At 40.0% G+C, this 15,946-nt stretch overlaps 1 protein-coding gene across 1 annotated transcript in view; it reads left to right on the top strand.

The window, feature by feature from the left end:
* Positions 1-15,946, top strand: part of MAP3K9 (mitogen-activated protein kinase kinase kinase 9) — a 52,303-nt gene that overhangs the window by 14,883 nt on the left and 21,474 nt on the right. Inside the window, exon 3 of the mRNA XM_065685594.1 lies at positions 14,619-14,799. Within this exon, the coding sequence (XP_065541666.1) occupies positions 14,619-14,799 (181 nt within the window). The remainder of the gene's footprint in view (positions 1-14,618; positions 14,800-15,946) is intronic.

Raw genomic sequence — 15,946 nt, 5'->3', positions numbered from 1 at the left:
TTGAAGCATTGTCAATCTTGCCTTTAGACTTATTGATTTGCTTTTTCTTATTTGATGTGATCAGTCACATAGCGTGTGGTTTTGATATGATTATGGTCATCTGGTAACTGGGGGATATTCTTAACGCTTCACCAAGGTACTGGGTAGTCACTTTAGTGATCACTGAGGAAGCTGAGTCAGAAAACACATCAAAAAGTGAGCAGCGTTCTGATAGCTTTACTGCATGAACTGTTATTTTGCATGGACTTTCATGTGCAACAGTGCAGGACTACCCTCTTTCTCAGCAGCTGGCATCTTGTACTGCTCAGCTTAAGGTAAAACTTGGCAGTATTCAATCAAGTCTGAATTTCACTCTTGTCATCTGTAGCTTGGTGTTGACTGTGCATCACGGAGCCCTTTTAATATTTGTTCTGATGAATGGAAATACACCTCTCATCCTTTTTTTAAGGTTTTTTAGTTACATCTGATTTAAAAAACAAAACCAAAACCACCAACCAACCAAACCACAAAAAAGAAAAAAAAAACCCTCAGCTTCTGGTGTGTCTTTTGCTGCTGTCTGTGAAGTTCTTGTCTTCCTTATCTTTTAGACTGCGGAGTACCAGCCTGTTTCAGGAATGAATAGTACTTGGTGTTATTGTCTGTTCCACAGGGATGTCTTAGCTGAAGCCAAAGCAAAACAGTTTTGCGCTACTTTTGTCACCATGAATTTCATGGTTTTGTTTGCCTGGAAATGGCTCTCATTGAACCAGCATTATTATTAAATCTCTTTTCAAGCAGTCTCTTGAGCAACAACTAATGAATGTCTTTCATGCAGTTCTGCTCATCTCTTTCCTTTTTTTGTTGTTGCCTAATACAGTTCTCTATTTGTTGCAAGCTTTCAAACTGATACGGTCTAGTTAAGCACTGTGTTGGGTACAGATGAAGTTATATTTTTTCCTTAGAGCATTTAGCTGATTATGAGGAGTACAGTAATCCATGCCTGAGCTGGAAGGTTGTTCCAGTGCAAGCAGTATGGCAAGATATAGTCTGAAACCAGAGCTGTTCTATTTTCCAGGAAACTCACCTGAGTATTCTCCAGGAGCGTTCAGTGAGTTTTGTACCAGATCACTAAAATGTTGAGACTTTTGTCAGCTTGGCTGAAAAAAGGTGAAAGGGTCAATTCTAAATATATCATGGCTGTGGAGGCCTTTACTATCCCCTCCTCCATTATGCATTAGCTCTTTAGAGTTAGTGAACTGCACAGCTTAAAATCCAAGAACTGCTGTGCTGCCACATCCATCACCTCCTCTAGGTTGATAGAAGAGGACAGTTGGCCAGCTTGGTGGATTTGCTGAACTCTCATGTGCACCCAATAATTAAAAAGCTTTTGGTTCCAAGGGATCTTATTTTTATTAATGTATAGTTGCTGGATGGTTAGTAATAAAAAAGGGGAAATACTTGCATGTTACTAGGGACAGTATTTGTATTCTTTGGTTTTCCTTCTAATATATGAAATTTTGAGTGAGGCTTAAATTCTGTGCTCTTCAGGATCTTATGAAACACTCTAATATTTGTTTGTGGTGCATAAGACTAAAGATGCAGCCCTACTGAAGTGAACAGCAGAGTACCCAACAGAAGGTGGGTAAAGGCTGCATGCGGAAAGCCTGGGCTCAATCCGTGTGCAGATCTGTTAATCACTTTAAGTACTTTGAATGAAGGATCAAGAGCAGATTGCTCATTATCTGGATACTTGTGAAGCAAAGCTGTGCAGGCCGACTAAGGAAGGTAGAGCTAAAATTGCAAATTAGATTTTGGCAATCTATTACAATATGAGGTCTCATTTTGGAGTGAGTTTTTGAAATCCTTTCCCAAAAGCTTAGTTTTGTCCTGAAGGCAGTATGCCAGTGTACTGCCAGTAGGACTTAAAAGAAAGGAACACCTGGCAAGCTTGTCCCCTTTTCAATAATGATGCTTTTTTGATGTGTTAGATAAAGTGCAGCTAGCGTTTGGCTATATGAGACCATGACACTCTGACAATGCAGCAGTATATTAAGGCTGTATTTTTATCTAACATCTGGTATTTACCACCACCGCCATCTGAGCTGAAATGTATCTTGAGAAGTTTTGCTTACTCATAGGAGGGAAAAATGGGATTGGAGCAATCATGATAAGTTCCAGAGAGGAACTTTTACAAGGGCCTGTAGTGACAGGACAAGGAGGAATGACAAAAGGGAGATGTAGATTAGATATTAGGAAGAAGCTCTTCACTATGGGGGTGGTGAAGCCGTGGCAGAGGTTGCCCGGAGAAGCCCCATCCCTGGCAGTGTTCAGGGCCAGGTTAGATGGGGCTTGGGGCAACCTGGTCGTGTGGAAGGTGTCCTTGTCTGTTGTGGGGAGTTGGAACTAAACAGTCTCTGAAGGTCCCTTCCAACACAGACCGTTCCATGATTCTGTCAAGTTCAGTGAAGCCATCTTGTATGCAATAGCATTTTTGTTTGATCTAAGGACACTTTTCTCCTTCAAACATAGTTTAAAATCTATAGGACTATGGCTAATAGTTGCTATTGCTATAGTACCTTCTAAATAAGAGCCCTGAAGATTTCAGAATGCACTATGTTTCTTCAGAGTAGAAGGGAAGGGGTGAGCAAATGGCTGCGTGGTGCTGAGTTACTGGTTGGGTCTGAACCACAACAATTTAGAAGGCAGTCAAAGGGATTTGGACAAAGCAAAGATTGTACCTAGATTGTGAGGAGATGAGTACAAAAAAATACTGTAAACTGAAATTGGCCATCCCAGTTGTGAAATTCCATTGGGTGTGTGTCAGGGAAGAAATTCAGAATTAGGTGGAGGATTAATATTTTAGTGTTCATGGACCCTTCGGAGTAGAAGTTCTCAGGAAGAGCATCCAGAGCAGTCCTACCTCAGATGACTTTTTTCTGTGGTCTGAAAAACAAACCCATAGAAAACATAAGGGGTTGAATGAGGAGATTCTTGTGTTCAAGATGAGGTTTCCTGTAACAGATTGGCTTGGTTTTGGACACATTCTGCCATGGGTGGGTGGGAGAGTCTGGATCCTGTGATATTAATCAGTCTTTTTTTCCTTTCTGGCATACTGTCAGCTTCAGTAAGCCTTTAGCTGACTTCTGAAACTTGTGTAAAGCAATTTTTTAATAAACTTGGAATTGTTTGGAAATGGAAATATTCTCAGTTTCCTATAACTCTTGCACTTGAAACTTCTGCTGTATTGCAGGAAGAAGTTTAATGGTAGTGCCTCCTCATACAGTCTGGATTGTTGTTGTGGTTTAAACCCAGCCAGTAACTCGGAACCATTCAGCCGCTCGCTCACTCCCCCCATTTCCTCCCCCTGCTCCTGGAGGGATGGGGAGAAGAATCGAAAGAATGTAACTCCCACAGCTGAGATAAGAACAGTCCAGTAACTAAGGTATAACACAAACCACTACTGCTACCACCAATAACAATAATGATAAGGGAAATAACAAGGGAAGAGAATACAATCGCTCACCACCTGCCAACTGATACCCAGCCCGACCCAAGCAGTGATCTGGCCTTTCCGGATAACTGCCCCCAGTTTATATAGTGGCCACGACATGCTGTGGTATGGAATACCTCTTTGGTCAGTTTGGGTCAGGTGTCCTGTCTCTGCTTTCTTCTGGCTTCCCCTCCTCCCTGGCAGAGCTTGAGACTCACAAAGTCCTTGGTCAGAGTAAACATTACTGAGCAGCAACTAAAAACATCGGTGTTACCAGTGCTGTTCCAAGGCTGAAGGTCAAAACCACAGCACTGCACCAGCTACTAAGAAGGAGAAAAATGACTCCTACTGCCGAACCCAGAACAATTGTTCATAAATCCTACCATGGAAAAGTCTTGCAGCTTTTACAGCTGAAACCCTACTCACGTTTTGCATTTAAGGATCTTGGAGTGAAAAAGCATTCATTGGTTTCTGTAAAGGTTTACTCTGTTATTTTCTTTCTATAAAGCTCTTGTACCTGGGGTTTGATGGGCTAAGCGTCTGATACCTCTCCTGAATTATCGTAATGGAGGAAGTGGGTTGGCAGATGCTTATCCACTATCTGACAAAACTTTTGCTGTTTTGCATTTTGGTAAATGAGGCCATGGTAAGCTGTTTTGTTTTCAGGATGGAGGAGGCAATGTATGTAATATTCCCACCCACAATGAGTGCTCAACTGCAGCAATGGTCTTTTAACACTCCAACTATGACAGGGTAATCATTAGTTTCCCAATTTGAGGCTGCCTCTTGACCTTATTGCTGTTGAAAACAGTGATTGTACAGTAACAGATGAGCAAAGGCCTAGGGGAGGACAAATTTGTCGGTGTAGGTGATTGAGTTGATCTGGGCTGATCTGCAGAAACACCCACCTGCAGCAGAAATGCATAGTATTAGAATTAAATGTTTCTACACCAAGTAAAATAGTAAAGTTGACATTTATCCAATTTGTAGTCGTTTCTCCTGTCACTCTTACCCACCCATCACCGTTGCTGCCATTTAGCTCTTGGACTAACCAGGAGAGAGTCCAAGCTCTGTCTTGGATTATAACAAGCTAATGTGGCACTGAGGAAACAGAATACAGCACAAAACAATGAGTAAGGGCTCTTGGGAATGGGTGTGAGTGGGATGTAGTTGTGGGCTAAATCCTCTTACTGGAGTTTTTCTTCATGTCTTGATGTGACTACTTTACTCATTCCTGGAATCCTGGAAGGCAAAGCATTCAACCCACAGCAGTGCTAACTTTAGTGAAGACTGAACAGAGCTACTGAAGTGCACCGACACTTACAGGTATTTAGGTATTTCCACTACCTTTTGGGTTTTTCAGGTCTTCTCAATTCTACATCATCAAGTCCTGTCTGACCAATTTGGTGGCCTTCTCTGATGGGGCTACAGAACTGATTCATAGGGGCAGAGCAGTTGGTGTCATCTACCTGGACTTGTGCAAAGGGTTCAACACTGTACCACATGACATCCTTGTCTTTAAATTGGAGATACATCAATTTGATAGATGGACCACTCGGTGGATAAAGAACTGGCTGGATGGCTGCACACAAAGAGTTGTGGTCAATCGCTCAATGTCCAGCTGGAGACCAGTAATGAGTGGTGTCCCTCAGAGATTGGGACTGATCCTGTTCAGCATCTTTGTCGGTGACATGGACAGTGGGATTGACTGCGCCCTCAGCAGGTTTGCTGATGACACTAAGCTGTGTGATTTGGTTGATACTCTGGAGGAAAGGAATGCCATCCAGAGGGACCTTGACATGCTTGTGAGGTGGGCTGATGCCGACCTTACGAAATTTAACCATGCAAGGTCCTACACCTGGGTCGGAGCAATCCCAGGCACAGCTACAGGTTGGGCAAAGAAGAGATTCAGAGCAGCCCTGTGGAGAAGGACTTGGGGTGTTGGTTGATGAGAAAATGAACATGAGCCGGCTTCAGTGTGCGCTTGCAGCCCAGAAAGTCAACCATATCCTGGGCTGCATCAAAAGGAGCATGAGCAGCAGGTCGAAGGAGGTGATCCTGCCCCTCTACTCTGCTCTCATAAGACCTCACCTGGAGTATTGTGTGCAGTTCTGGTGTCCTCAACATAAAAAGGACATGGAACTGTTGGAACAAGTCCAGAGGAGGGCCACGAGGATGATCAGGGGACTGGAGCACCTCCCATATGAAGACAGGCTGAGGAAGTTGGGGCTGTTCAGCCTGGAGAAGAGAAGGCTGCGTGGGGACCTAATAGCAGCCTTCCAGTACCTGAAGGGGGGCTATAGGGATGCTGGGGAGGGTCTCTTCATTAGGGACTGTAGTGATAGGACATGGGGTAATGGGTTAAAACTTAAACAGGGGAAGTTTAGATTGGATATAAGGAAGAAGTTCTTTCCTGTTAGGGCGGTGAGGCACTGGAATGGGTTGCCCAGGGAGGTTGTGAGTGCTCCATCCCTGGCAGTGTTCAAGGCCAGGTTGAACAGAGCCTTGGGTGACATGGTTTAGTGTGAGATGTCCCTGCCCATGGCAGGTGGGTTGAAGCTAGATGATCATATATGGTCCTTTCCAACTCTGATGATTCTATGATTCTAAGTTGCTGTGTCTTTTTGATAGCTTGCAGTTAGGGCTTCGCCTGGGACTTCCATCATGCCTGGTATCTCTAAGTTCAGTAGCTTCCTTTAAGCTCAGGCTAACTTGAAGCACCTTCATAATCAGATTTTCTTACGTTTCTGGCAAACAAGCCTATGACATTTTCTTCAGATTGTTCTTCCAGCCTGTTTCAAAGCACCGCTGTGTGCCCTAGCATGCTAAAAACACTGTCAGTGGTAGGCTCAGTGAAGAATGGATAAAGATTCAAAATATAACAATAGAACCCATGAGTTAATGTTGCTTTATCACTAGGTAGTAGCCCTGTTGTTTCATGGTCTGCTTAGGACTGTGGTTTTTAAATTAAAAAAAAAAGGCAGGTATTCTGGCACTAAAATATGATTGTACTGTCTCAGTTGGGGAAAAGTTATATGGAAGTTAAATGTGAAGCCAGCAATCATCCATCAAGTTAGAGATACACTCTGGCGTACCACAGGCAACAAATCCAGTTTTTTTAACCCTACAGTAGGGAACCTGGTCTTCCAGCCTGCTCCCTTCCATATTTCTTTCTGTATGCTTTCAGTTCACATTGCATTTAGTCCCTCTCTTAATTCTCCCTTCACTTAATTATTGTAACCATTTCCATCAGGCTTAATGTTCATTTGCTAATGGATTTCTGTTCTTGTGTGCCAAGCTTACTGAGTAGCATCACTTGGTGTGAACCCTAAGCTGGACCATGCAAGAGAAAGTTTTGGATTTTTTTTGCAGTTTCTTCTATGCTTCTTGATACATACACTCTGGACTGGGAAAGGGAGCATGAAGTTGTTGATACAGCAGTCGTCATGAAATATGGAGGCAAAGGGCAAGTCTGGTGCTTAACTGTTGTGTGGTATTGTAAGGTAATCTTGCTTTCCTTGGTATTTTGTTGGTGTCAGTTTTTGCCTTAGGAAGTTCTTTATTATAAATTGGGAATACAACAGCAGAGTAGTTAAAGAAGCTGAAGATGGAATGCCTGCCTGTTCACACTATTTTGTGTAGTAGACCATTTCCTCTATCTTTGTATGTAACAATGGGCTATTTTTGCAGTGGGTGATCACACTGTAGTAGTTCCTCCCTTAATGTTGTTCTGCTTCAGAAGTGATGAGTCAGTTTTCAGCACAAGCAAAGGAGTATTCTGTTCAGCATTACACTGTGCAGATATAATCCTTTCTCTAGGTTGTGGAACCAGGAAAGGGCAATTATATGACTGTATTTTGCTGCCTTGTCATTTAATTTTGACAATGAGCTGAAATGAGGAGCCATTTTCTACCAGTTCTTTGGTGTTCCTAGCAACTGGATAAGCATGGGTTAAAGTATTTATTTTGCTCTGCTTGCTCTTTCCCACTACTTTGGGCCACCAGAGACTAAGAATTGGACAGTTCTAACTGTTCAAAAGTGTAGATGAAAACTAAAATAACCCTCCCAAAAGAAACAAGCAAAAAATCTGATGGTGTTACTGCCTTCCAGGAGAAGTTTGTGTTTGTGAGAGGAGGTTATAGCATGTTTTCTGGCTTTGTTGGTGTAACTTGAGGGGAACAGCAGCTGTTAATTTAGTTGCCAGAAAATATTTTCTTAATTTCCCTTGTGAAAACTTTCCTTCTCTGAAAGTAATCTACTTCTTTAAATTATCTTTTCATGCATTCTGGAGGTAGCATAGTGCTGGGTGAAAAACAGGAGGTGTATTACTGAGGTTTTGTAAAGTGATCAACCTAAAACCTAAGTAAAGCTTTATCATGTTTGTTTTAGTGATTAGACTGAAAGATTGAGTGCAGATGGCTTATCTGTTTATGTAGGGTAGAGGAGTGTGTTTGAAAGAAAAATAGATGGGTTTGGGAAAAGGAAAATTAAAGGAAAGTGAAATAAATCTTCTGGCAGAAGGAAAGAGATCCAGACCATCAGTGCTTCTAGCATAATTGGAAAGAACAAAGAACATGTAATAGATGAGCAGAAAAAAAATATATCAACAATGCAGTTATTTGCATTGGACCACTAAAAATAAAGTTGAGAATATTCCCCAAAGTTTGTGCAACAGTTTTAAGCTTCTTACTGCAATGGCTAAGAAGCAGGATCAATATTGATATATTAGATGGGGTTTACCCGGCCCTCTTCTGATTTATTGAAATGTAGGTATAACTAGATCAAAGGATATACAGCTTTATACCCATGTCTTTACCTCGGCATGGTGGATTTGTGTATCTGATCTCATGGTACATGTAGTAACAAAATTTTAAAGCTGCAGGTTTCGGTGTTTTTGCTGCAGTGATTTCTCCCTCTGAAAGGACATAGATTAGTCCTAGGTACATGTATTCCCAGTCCTAAACACACCAGTGCAGCTTCATGAGTTCCTAGTGGAAGTTCAGTGTTCTGACATGAAGCCCCACTTATGGAACTTTCTTTAAAGGTCTTATTAGACCAACAGCAGCCTTAACTCTGTCCTGTTAAATAATCTTGCACTGTCTAATGCCCCACAGAGCAGCCATCTCCATAATGACTTGTGATGATGACACAGAACTGAAGATCCAGTAGTAGCAACTACATAAAGGCTGAAAGATATAATGGTTTCTTAGAAATCTTAAGTTGCTTGTTTTTATTGCTTAGAATGCTAAGGAAGAGGGTTTTGTCTTTCTAGTAAAACATAATGTGGAATGGGGGCTAGCAGGTGGAAGAGATAACTGTCAGATGCCATTGTGTCAGTCATAGTTCAGTGGGTCTGTTTCTGTTAGGTCTATTTTCAGTATAAATGTTTGTTTAAACAGCGAAAGCAGCTGAGTTGGCCCTGGTCCATTCTTCTCGATGTCACTGATACACAGCTGTGACTCATGATACTGAGAATCACCTCCTTTGGGATCCGTTACCACTGGGATCTGTGTACTTCTGAAGACTTGGTTACTTTCAGTAAGGCTGACATTGGATTCTGTCAAAAGCCTGCTAGCTATTAGTACACATACAGAATGATACTGAAAGTACACATACAGAATGATACTTAAAAGTACACATACAGAATGATACTTAAACTGAAGAATGTAAACAGGCTTCACCCAACTTCAAGAAGTTGATTTCTGTCACTTCCAACTCTACTAGAAAAGAATTTGCTAGCTCAAATCACAAACAAAGGTAGGAGGATCTTGGGTGCATCATCAGTTCTTCTCCTCAAGCCTTGCTAACCAAGAAACCATCTTTTAATGGTACCAGCTTTAGCTGAATTAGCTACCCATTACCTTTTGTGCAAATTGAGACTGGAATGGGAAACTCCAGTTGTATCAGGAAAGTCTCTAATGACACTTCTGTTTCAGCATCTGGTGTTTCCTACTAAGTAAAGAGGATTAGACACAGTGAAAGATCTGGTTAATGGCCAGCATTCAGTGCTGCAGAATGTACTGAAGATGCTCTTTGTGAACTTTGTGTCTGTTTTGGCTCTGGCCTCTTAACTATTGCTTCAATAGTCAGAACAACTAAATAGACCATATCTTAAGTAACTAGACCTATTCTTGTGGAAATTTTTGTTGCTCTTCCAGAATACTGTGATTTGGAGGGGGTAAATACCAGGACTTGTGAACTAAGGGTGATTCTCTGATAATATGCATCTCAATTGCTGATTTCACTCATGGCAACAAGGACAAATTAAAGGTTACAGTAAGAGAAGCTGTTTAGTAGCTGGGATGGTATTACAGGCCTAGGTGCTGCAGTTAGTACTGTGAGCATGATGGTAATTGTCTGTGAAGTATCTACAGCCCAAGCATAGGGTATTTTAAATCTTCAGCGAGTGGACTACCAACTGCCACCTATAGGTCTGAACTACTCAGAGATGACTGAAAATGCTGTAAAGTTAGTGATGAAAGGAACCCATGTGGCGCTGCCTTTCCTCTTTGTTACTGAAACTTGTTTTGTCCTCAGCAGAAGCCAAAGCATCACATACGTGTAAACCTGTACTGAAAATATAAGTTTACTCATCTCTAGCAATACACGGTTGTTCGATTAATTGCTGTAAAGTCAGGCACTAAGGACTGTACCAGACTGTCTTGTCAAATGATCTTTGAATTTTGCCTTAGACTATTCTGCTAGTTAGTCTTGTCATCAAACCAGTAAGCATTGGTTTATTGCCATTGGTTACCTAACCCACCCCTTTGTTTATATGGTGTCCACTTATTTCTCTGTGCTTTTCAGGAAACCTCACAGGAGTCTGAAATGAAAATATCCTTAATGCTTCTTGTAAGGCAGGAAAGATGTTTGCAGAGAATATGGGGGAACCTCAGTAGACATTTCCATTTCAAAGAAGAAAGACTGGTCTTCATCATAACCTAGATAAGAGGAGGCCCAGTGTTTAATTTTTACCTTTGTATCTCTCTTAAACTCAGACCTAGCGTGTCTGAGCTGACTGTTGTATTTCAGAACTTGTTGTCTGCCTGTCTCTCAAGACATTACATAGTGGGGTCAAATCATTATTGGTAATGATTCTTGAGGGTACTTAACGGTAATAAAATTACTAGTAAATTCTCAGTGGTTGAAATTACACATCTAAATCACATGTAGCTGTATCTGGATGACTGCCTGATCTAGGGAAGCTCTTCCTAGGAGATACCAAGGCCCATTTGCGTCATATTGCTTGTTGTCTCAGCTGGGAAACCCTGAGATATGGAAGAGTTCTCTTGCTAGACAGAATTCGTTTGAGCTGTCATTAATTTCTTATTGTCAAATGCTTATTTTCCAGAGGTCATGTTAAAAATCTTTCAAGAATATATGAAAGTGTATGTGAGCATTTGTGGATTATTGCTTCTATAAGCACAGGTGTTGAGGATAAGCCTTCATCTAAAGTTGCTGACAATTTTTCATGCTAGTTTAAGCCACTGTGCTTTGCTTTGCACTTGCAGCGTGCTAAGAACACGGTATTGGTGATTTGCTATATTATGTTGTTTTGCTGTAGCAATTGGGTCCTCAAAGCTGTTACAACATGCTTTTAATTCCCCTTTTGAATGTGTTTGTAATACCTGGTTTGCTTCACCAGTCCCTTTTGTACACTGCCAGTTGGCTCTTACCCATACTACTTAAGATGAGCTTTTAGCCTCTATTACAGTGGGAAAAGATGCTTTTCAGTTGTTAGGAGCAGTAGTACATAGCATACCTTCATCTACAACTTGGCTGTGTGCGTGCACACAGGAAGAGATCACTTGCATGGGCCCTGCTGGAACAGGGCGATGGTGATCCACCACCTAACAAGCTGACACACATTCTGCATGTTCCTGCTGACTTGGCTCTTCTTCCCTAGTTGCCTGAAAACTAGGCCCAGTATCTTTGCTGCTAAACGATTTATTTTTTTAAGGCTGGGAATGTGGAATATTTTCAATTCGATTTTCTACCTTTTGAAAAACCTTTTTATCTCATGCAGAAATTTTAAATCAACACACCAGAATAAGAATATTTACTGCCTTGGTTAGATTAGCTGTGTTTTTTGATGTAGGTGCTCTGTATTTGTGTCTGAATTCTTGTTAGGCTGATCACCCTGCTGCTGTTAGCTCTGTCCTAAGTGATCAGATGTATTCAGAGATGGAGGGGAATTTTAAATCTAAGTGTAGGAAGTATGTTGCTTGTTGTGGTAGACCAATGAGTTGCAGAAGAGAACTTGCACTCAAAGTGTTAAACAAGAGGTAATAACTGGTTGTAAATAAAGCTCACAAGCAAATGAAACCATGTTGATTAGCATGAATAAAATGCATTTGCAGTGTCCTAGCAACTTGGCTTGTGTTGTCCATGGAAGAGATTTTTAGGGAAGAAACTGAAAGGAATTAATGTTTCACTTGTTTATAAAATTATTTATTGAATCTGAACAAACACAAGAGGGAGAATCAAGGTTTTTGGTTTGAAAATCTGACAAATGGGCTAGGGAGATTCCTAGCAGTTACAAGTAAGCCCTTTGATACTGACCATGATAAGAACTGAAACAGATGCTGGAAAGAGATATGATTCTTAAAATTAAGTTTTACAATTTTGGGTTGCAGGTTTGTTATCCCAAGCAGTTTTTACAAGGAAATAGGAGGGGAGCCAAGGATGTAACTAAGGAATCAAGGACTTGAAATAATTCCAGCTCTTTCATTGTCCTTCCCTGTGGTCTTTTGTCATGGTAATTTATCTTACTTAGTGTGCATCTGACAAAAGAACAAGTTCATGGATACAAAAGATCTGTGTAAGTAGTAATTATTTTGTTAGAAGCTAATACAATTCGAGGTAATTAGATTTAAATAACCTCTTGCCAGAAAGGTATGTACAATCCAAGGTATGTGATATCTGGCGCTCTGTCTTGTTATTGAGCTCATTTAAACAGAATATGATCTACCTTGTGAACAAATTTGTTTGTTGCTCATTGTGCTTATGGAGGAAAGCAAAAAACCTCTAAAGCCATGCTTGTTTGTTTCAAAGTTTTGTTTTGCCTTTACAGCTTCATGGTATATCTATATATTACTACATTTAAAATTTAAATTAGATTTTATTATTCTGCCAACTCTGTAGGCAGAGTGCATACACGCTAGAAGAAGAAACTTGGTATGTATATTCCAAGAAGGTTTTTACACTTGCAGTTAGTGAGCGACTTGTTAGCAATTTCTCTTAACAGTCTTTCATCTACTAGAAAGAAGGAAAAAAGGCTTGCTAGAAGAAGATGCACAAAGGAAGCCTTCTTCTGTTCCTGTTTCTTGTGATGGTTCTGTTCTGCACTGAAGTGTGGTGCTAAAAATACATATACTTTTGCACAAATGAGAAGAGTAGTAATTATAGGCCTCAAACTCCTCCTCCTTCTGCAATTAGGGAAATGGAGCATTCGGTAATGTTAGAAAAGAATTTTGCAGTAGAAGCAAGAAGCAAGAGCTTAACCGTGAGTCCAGTTCATTCACAACTTGTGCTGGCCCACGAAAGTCTTGAAGTACTATTTTGTGAATTCTGAAACCTTGTAGAAAGAGTAGCTGATTATTATTATTTTTTTAATATTAATATTATTTTTTTAATTTTCAGAGAACAGGCTCTTTAACATTAATAAAAGTAAATGCAGTATTTAACATTTATATGTGTATTACTTACTGTGCAGAAGGGTTCAAATAACATTTTGGGTTCTATTTCATGGGATATCCCATTTTGATTGTTGGAGGGAAATATGAGAATGGATATAAGGTTATTCTCCTTCCTTCCCCCTTTCCCCCTCAAAAGCTTTGTTAGCTGCAGACTGATACTTGAGTCTTTTCATGGACTGCTAAAAATAGTAATGGAGATGATTTTTATATGTACTGTTATTTTTGCAATATTTTTGTCTTTTATAGGTTTCGTTATGATCCATGGTTGGTTGGTTGGTTGTAGGCTGCTTGGTTTGTTTGGGGTTTTAGTATTGTTACTAATTTATTTATTTAGTTTATGCACATATACATAGAAAGGGGAAAATCCTCTCTTGTTTTCTAAGGACCTTTGTCTACTAAAATTAAAAACTGAGTAACTGCATAATGACAGTGTATTAGTTGCTTGATGTCTTTCACTGTTAAGTCACTGTACTCATGGCAATACAAATATTCTTTTCTTCGTGGTTCTTTACAAGTAGCTGAAAATCATTCCATGGCTGTGTTACTTGTGGAAGTTTAGTGGCCTATTATATTCTGCTGCTTGATGTTGCATTGCTGGCGCACCTTTTGTGGTCACTTTACCTTAAAGAGAATAATGAGGTGCTACTAAAGCCGAGTGGATACTTCTGGCCTCTAGTTTACACTCATTTTGCAGTGGGATGACAGTACAACTTTCTGGCTAAAGAGGAATATTTATACCAAAGTATTCCTGAGTTCTGCCTCCTCAAGATTTTTTTAAAGTTCTTGGGAATAGACTCCTTTGCCATTGAAACACGGCAGCTTAATTAAGAAAATAGTTTCATAATGATGGGGGGGGAGTCTATAACATGGTGGTGTATATGAAGTCTTGAACTGGGCATGTTATTACAGATCATAAACATTAATTTATCTAATTGTGACTTTAAAAAACCCCCAAACTACTGTGTACATAGAGCTTCCACTACTGATACATTTACATGAAGAGTATTTCCAGCCTGTGTGTGTATCTGGATTTAAAAAAATAAAGTCCTCTAAGCAGTTCAAGGAAAAGATGCTATTACTGGCTTGCTGAGAGAGGATTAATTAGGAAATGTCTTCCCTTATCTGGATTTCTAGAAGTTACAGTGGTTCACTTCCTCTTAGCAGAGAATTATTATGCAGAATGACACTAGGCACTATATAAAATTGTCATGTTATCTGTTTGTGCTCCGGGGCTTGGTATTTTGATTAAATATGAAGTTATTTGCTAGACAACAGATCACTTGCCAGATAAAGGGATCAGCTTAAAATAACTTTTAACAGCGTGGTATGTTTGAATAACAAAAAGTCAGGGAGAATCTCGAAATTGGGGAGATCTCCAGGAGGATCTTTTTTGCATAAATACTAGCTTTACTCTGCATACCTTTTATTCCCCCCCCTTCCCTTTTCTCCAGTACTGATACTCGAAAAGGTGGAAAATGGAGATCTGAGCAACAAGATATTGAAGATCACGGATTTCGGCTTGGCCAGGGAATGGCATAAAACTACCAAAATGAGCGCAGCTGGGACATATGCCTGGATGGCTCCTGAGGTCATCCGCTCCTCCATGTTCTCCAAAGGCAGCGATGTGTGGAGGTATACATTTGGCATTAAGTGATTGGATACTAAGAAGCAACTAGACCTGCCAGGAAACCTCTCTTATGTTTAAGGATGAGTAATGGTGAACCAAATACTAAAATTCAGGTCTTAAAAAAAGCTTTATCCACCAGCTTTCTATCTATCAGATTCTCAGATTACTTTACATTGCTTGTAAACTTTTTTTTTTACTGTAGGAAGTTATGAGCCAGCTCCTGCATGCCTCTAAATTTTTGTTGTTCTATAAATTTACATTCAGATTATCCTAGGATTCCCAATTCCCTCTGCTTAATCTAAAACAAACTCTTTGTGCTTATTTGGCTACTGGCTGACATAATCAAAGGCCATAAAACTGTGAAGTACTTAAAATTACTATTTTTTTACTGTTTTACCAACAGTAAGATCATTTTATGGTTTTGGTAATTGTCTATCTCTGATGTATATGTACATAAACACACCTTACTTAGTCAAATTCCCTGTGCAGTTTCAGCATGGATACATTATTCACTTTCATAATAATCTTAGGAATTATATCCACCCTTCTATTCTTTCATATAGAATAGTACATCTCTTCTCTAGGTCCATCTGAGTATGTAATCCATAAGTTGTAATTTGCATGTATATATTGTCTTTTTTATTGATGCACTGGGATTTTTGAGAGTAGGAGTTACTTTGGTGGAGAGGGGTATAAGGGTCAGCCTATAGACTTTTAGAAATTGAGTTTGAATATGACCATTAAGTGGTAAGTCCAGAATTTGGTAAATAGCTCTAGAACAATGACTTTTCTGGATGCTGTGTGGCATAGAATTAGTACTGAACCTCTGAAATGGATGAAGTAGATGGAATTTTGTTGGTGGAGAGAGAGTTATTGAAATGTCAGGGTGACTGTCTTTAGAGCAGTCAAATTCTGTTGCTGGCCAGTAATGCTCCCACACAAGTATGTGCATGCTGTGAAATCTGTCAGGATAAAGAAATATCCCAGCTGGCAGAATTGTCTGCTTCTTATGGCAGAGATTCGGTGTGGGGAGTTTAATTTTCCTCATCCAATTTTGCTGAATAGATAATATATTGCCTTGTGATAAGCCTGTGAACTTGTATTTTGTGCACTAGTGGTGTGGATAAAATTGACTCTGTAATTAAATGTGGT

This window comes from Lathamus discolor, chromosome 6 (genome assembly GCF_037157495.1).
Source record: "Lathamus discolor isolate bLatDis1 chromosome 6, bLatDis1.hap1, whole genome shotgun sequence".
Lineage (NCBI taxonomy): Eukaryota > Metazoa > Chordata > Aves > Psittaciformes > Psittacidae > Lathamus > Lathamus discolor.
This window is presented reverse-complemented; position numbering and strand designations above follow the sequence as displayed.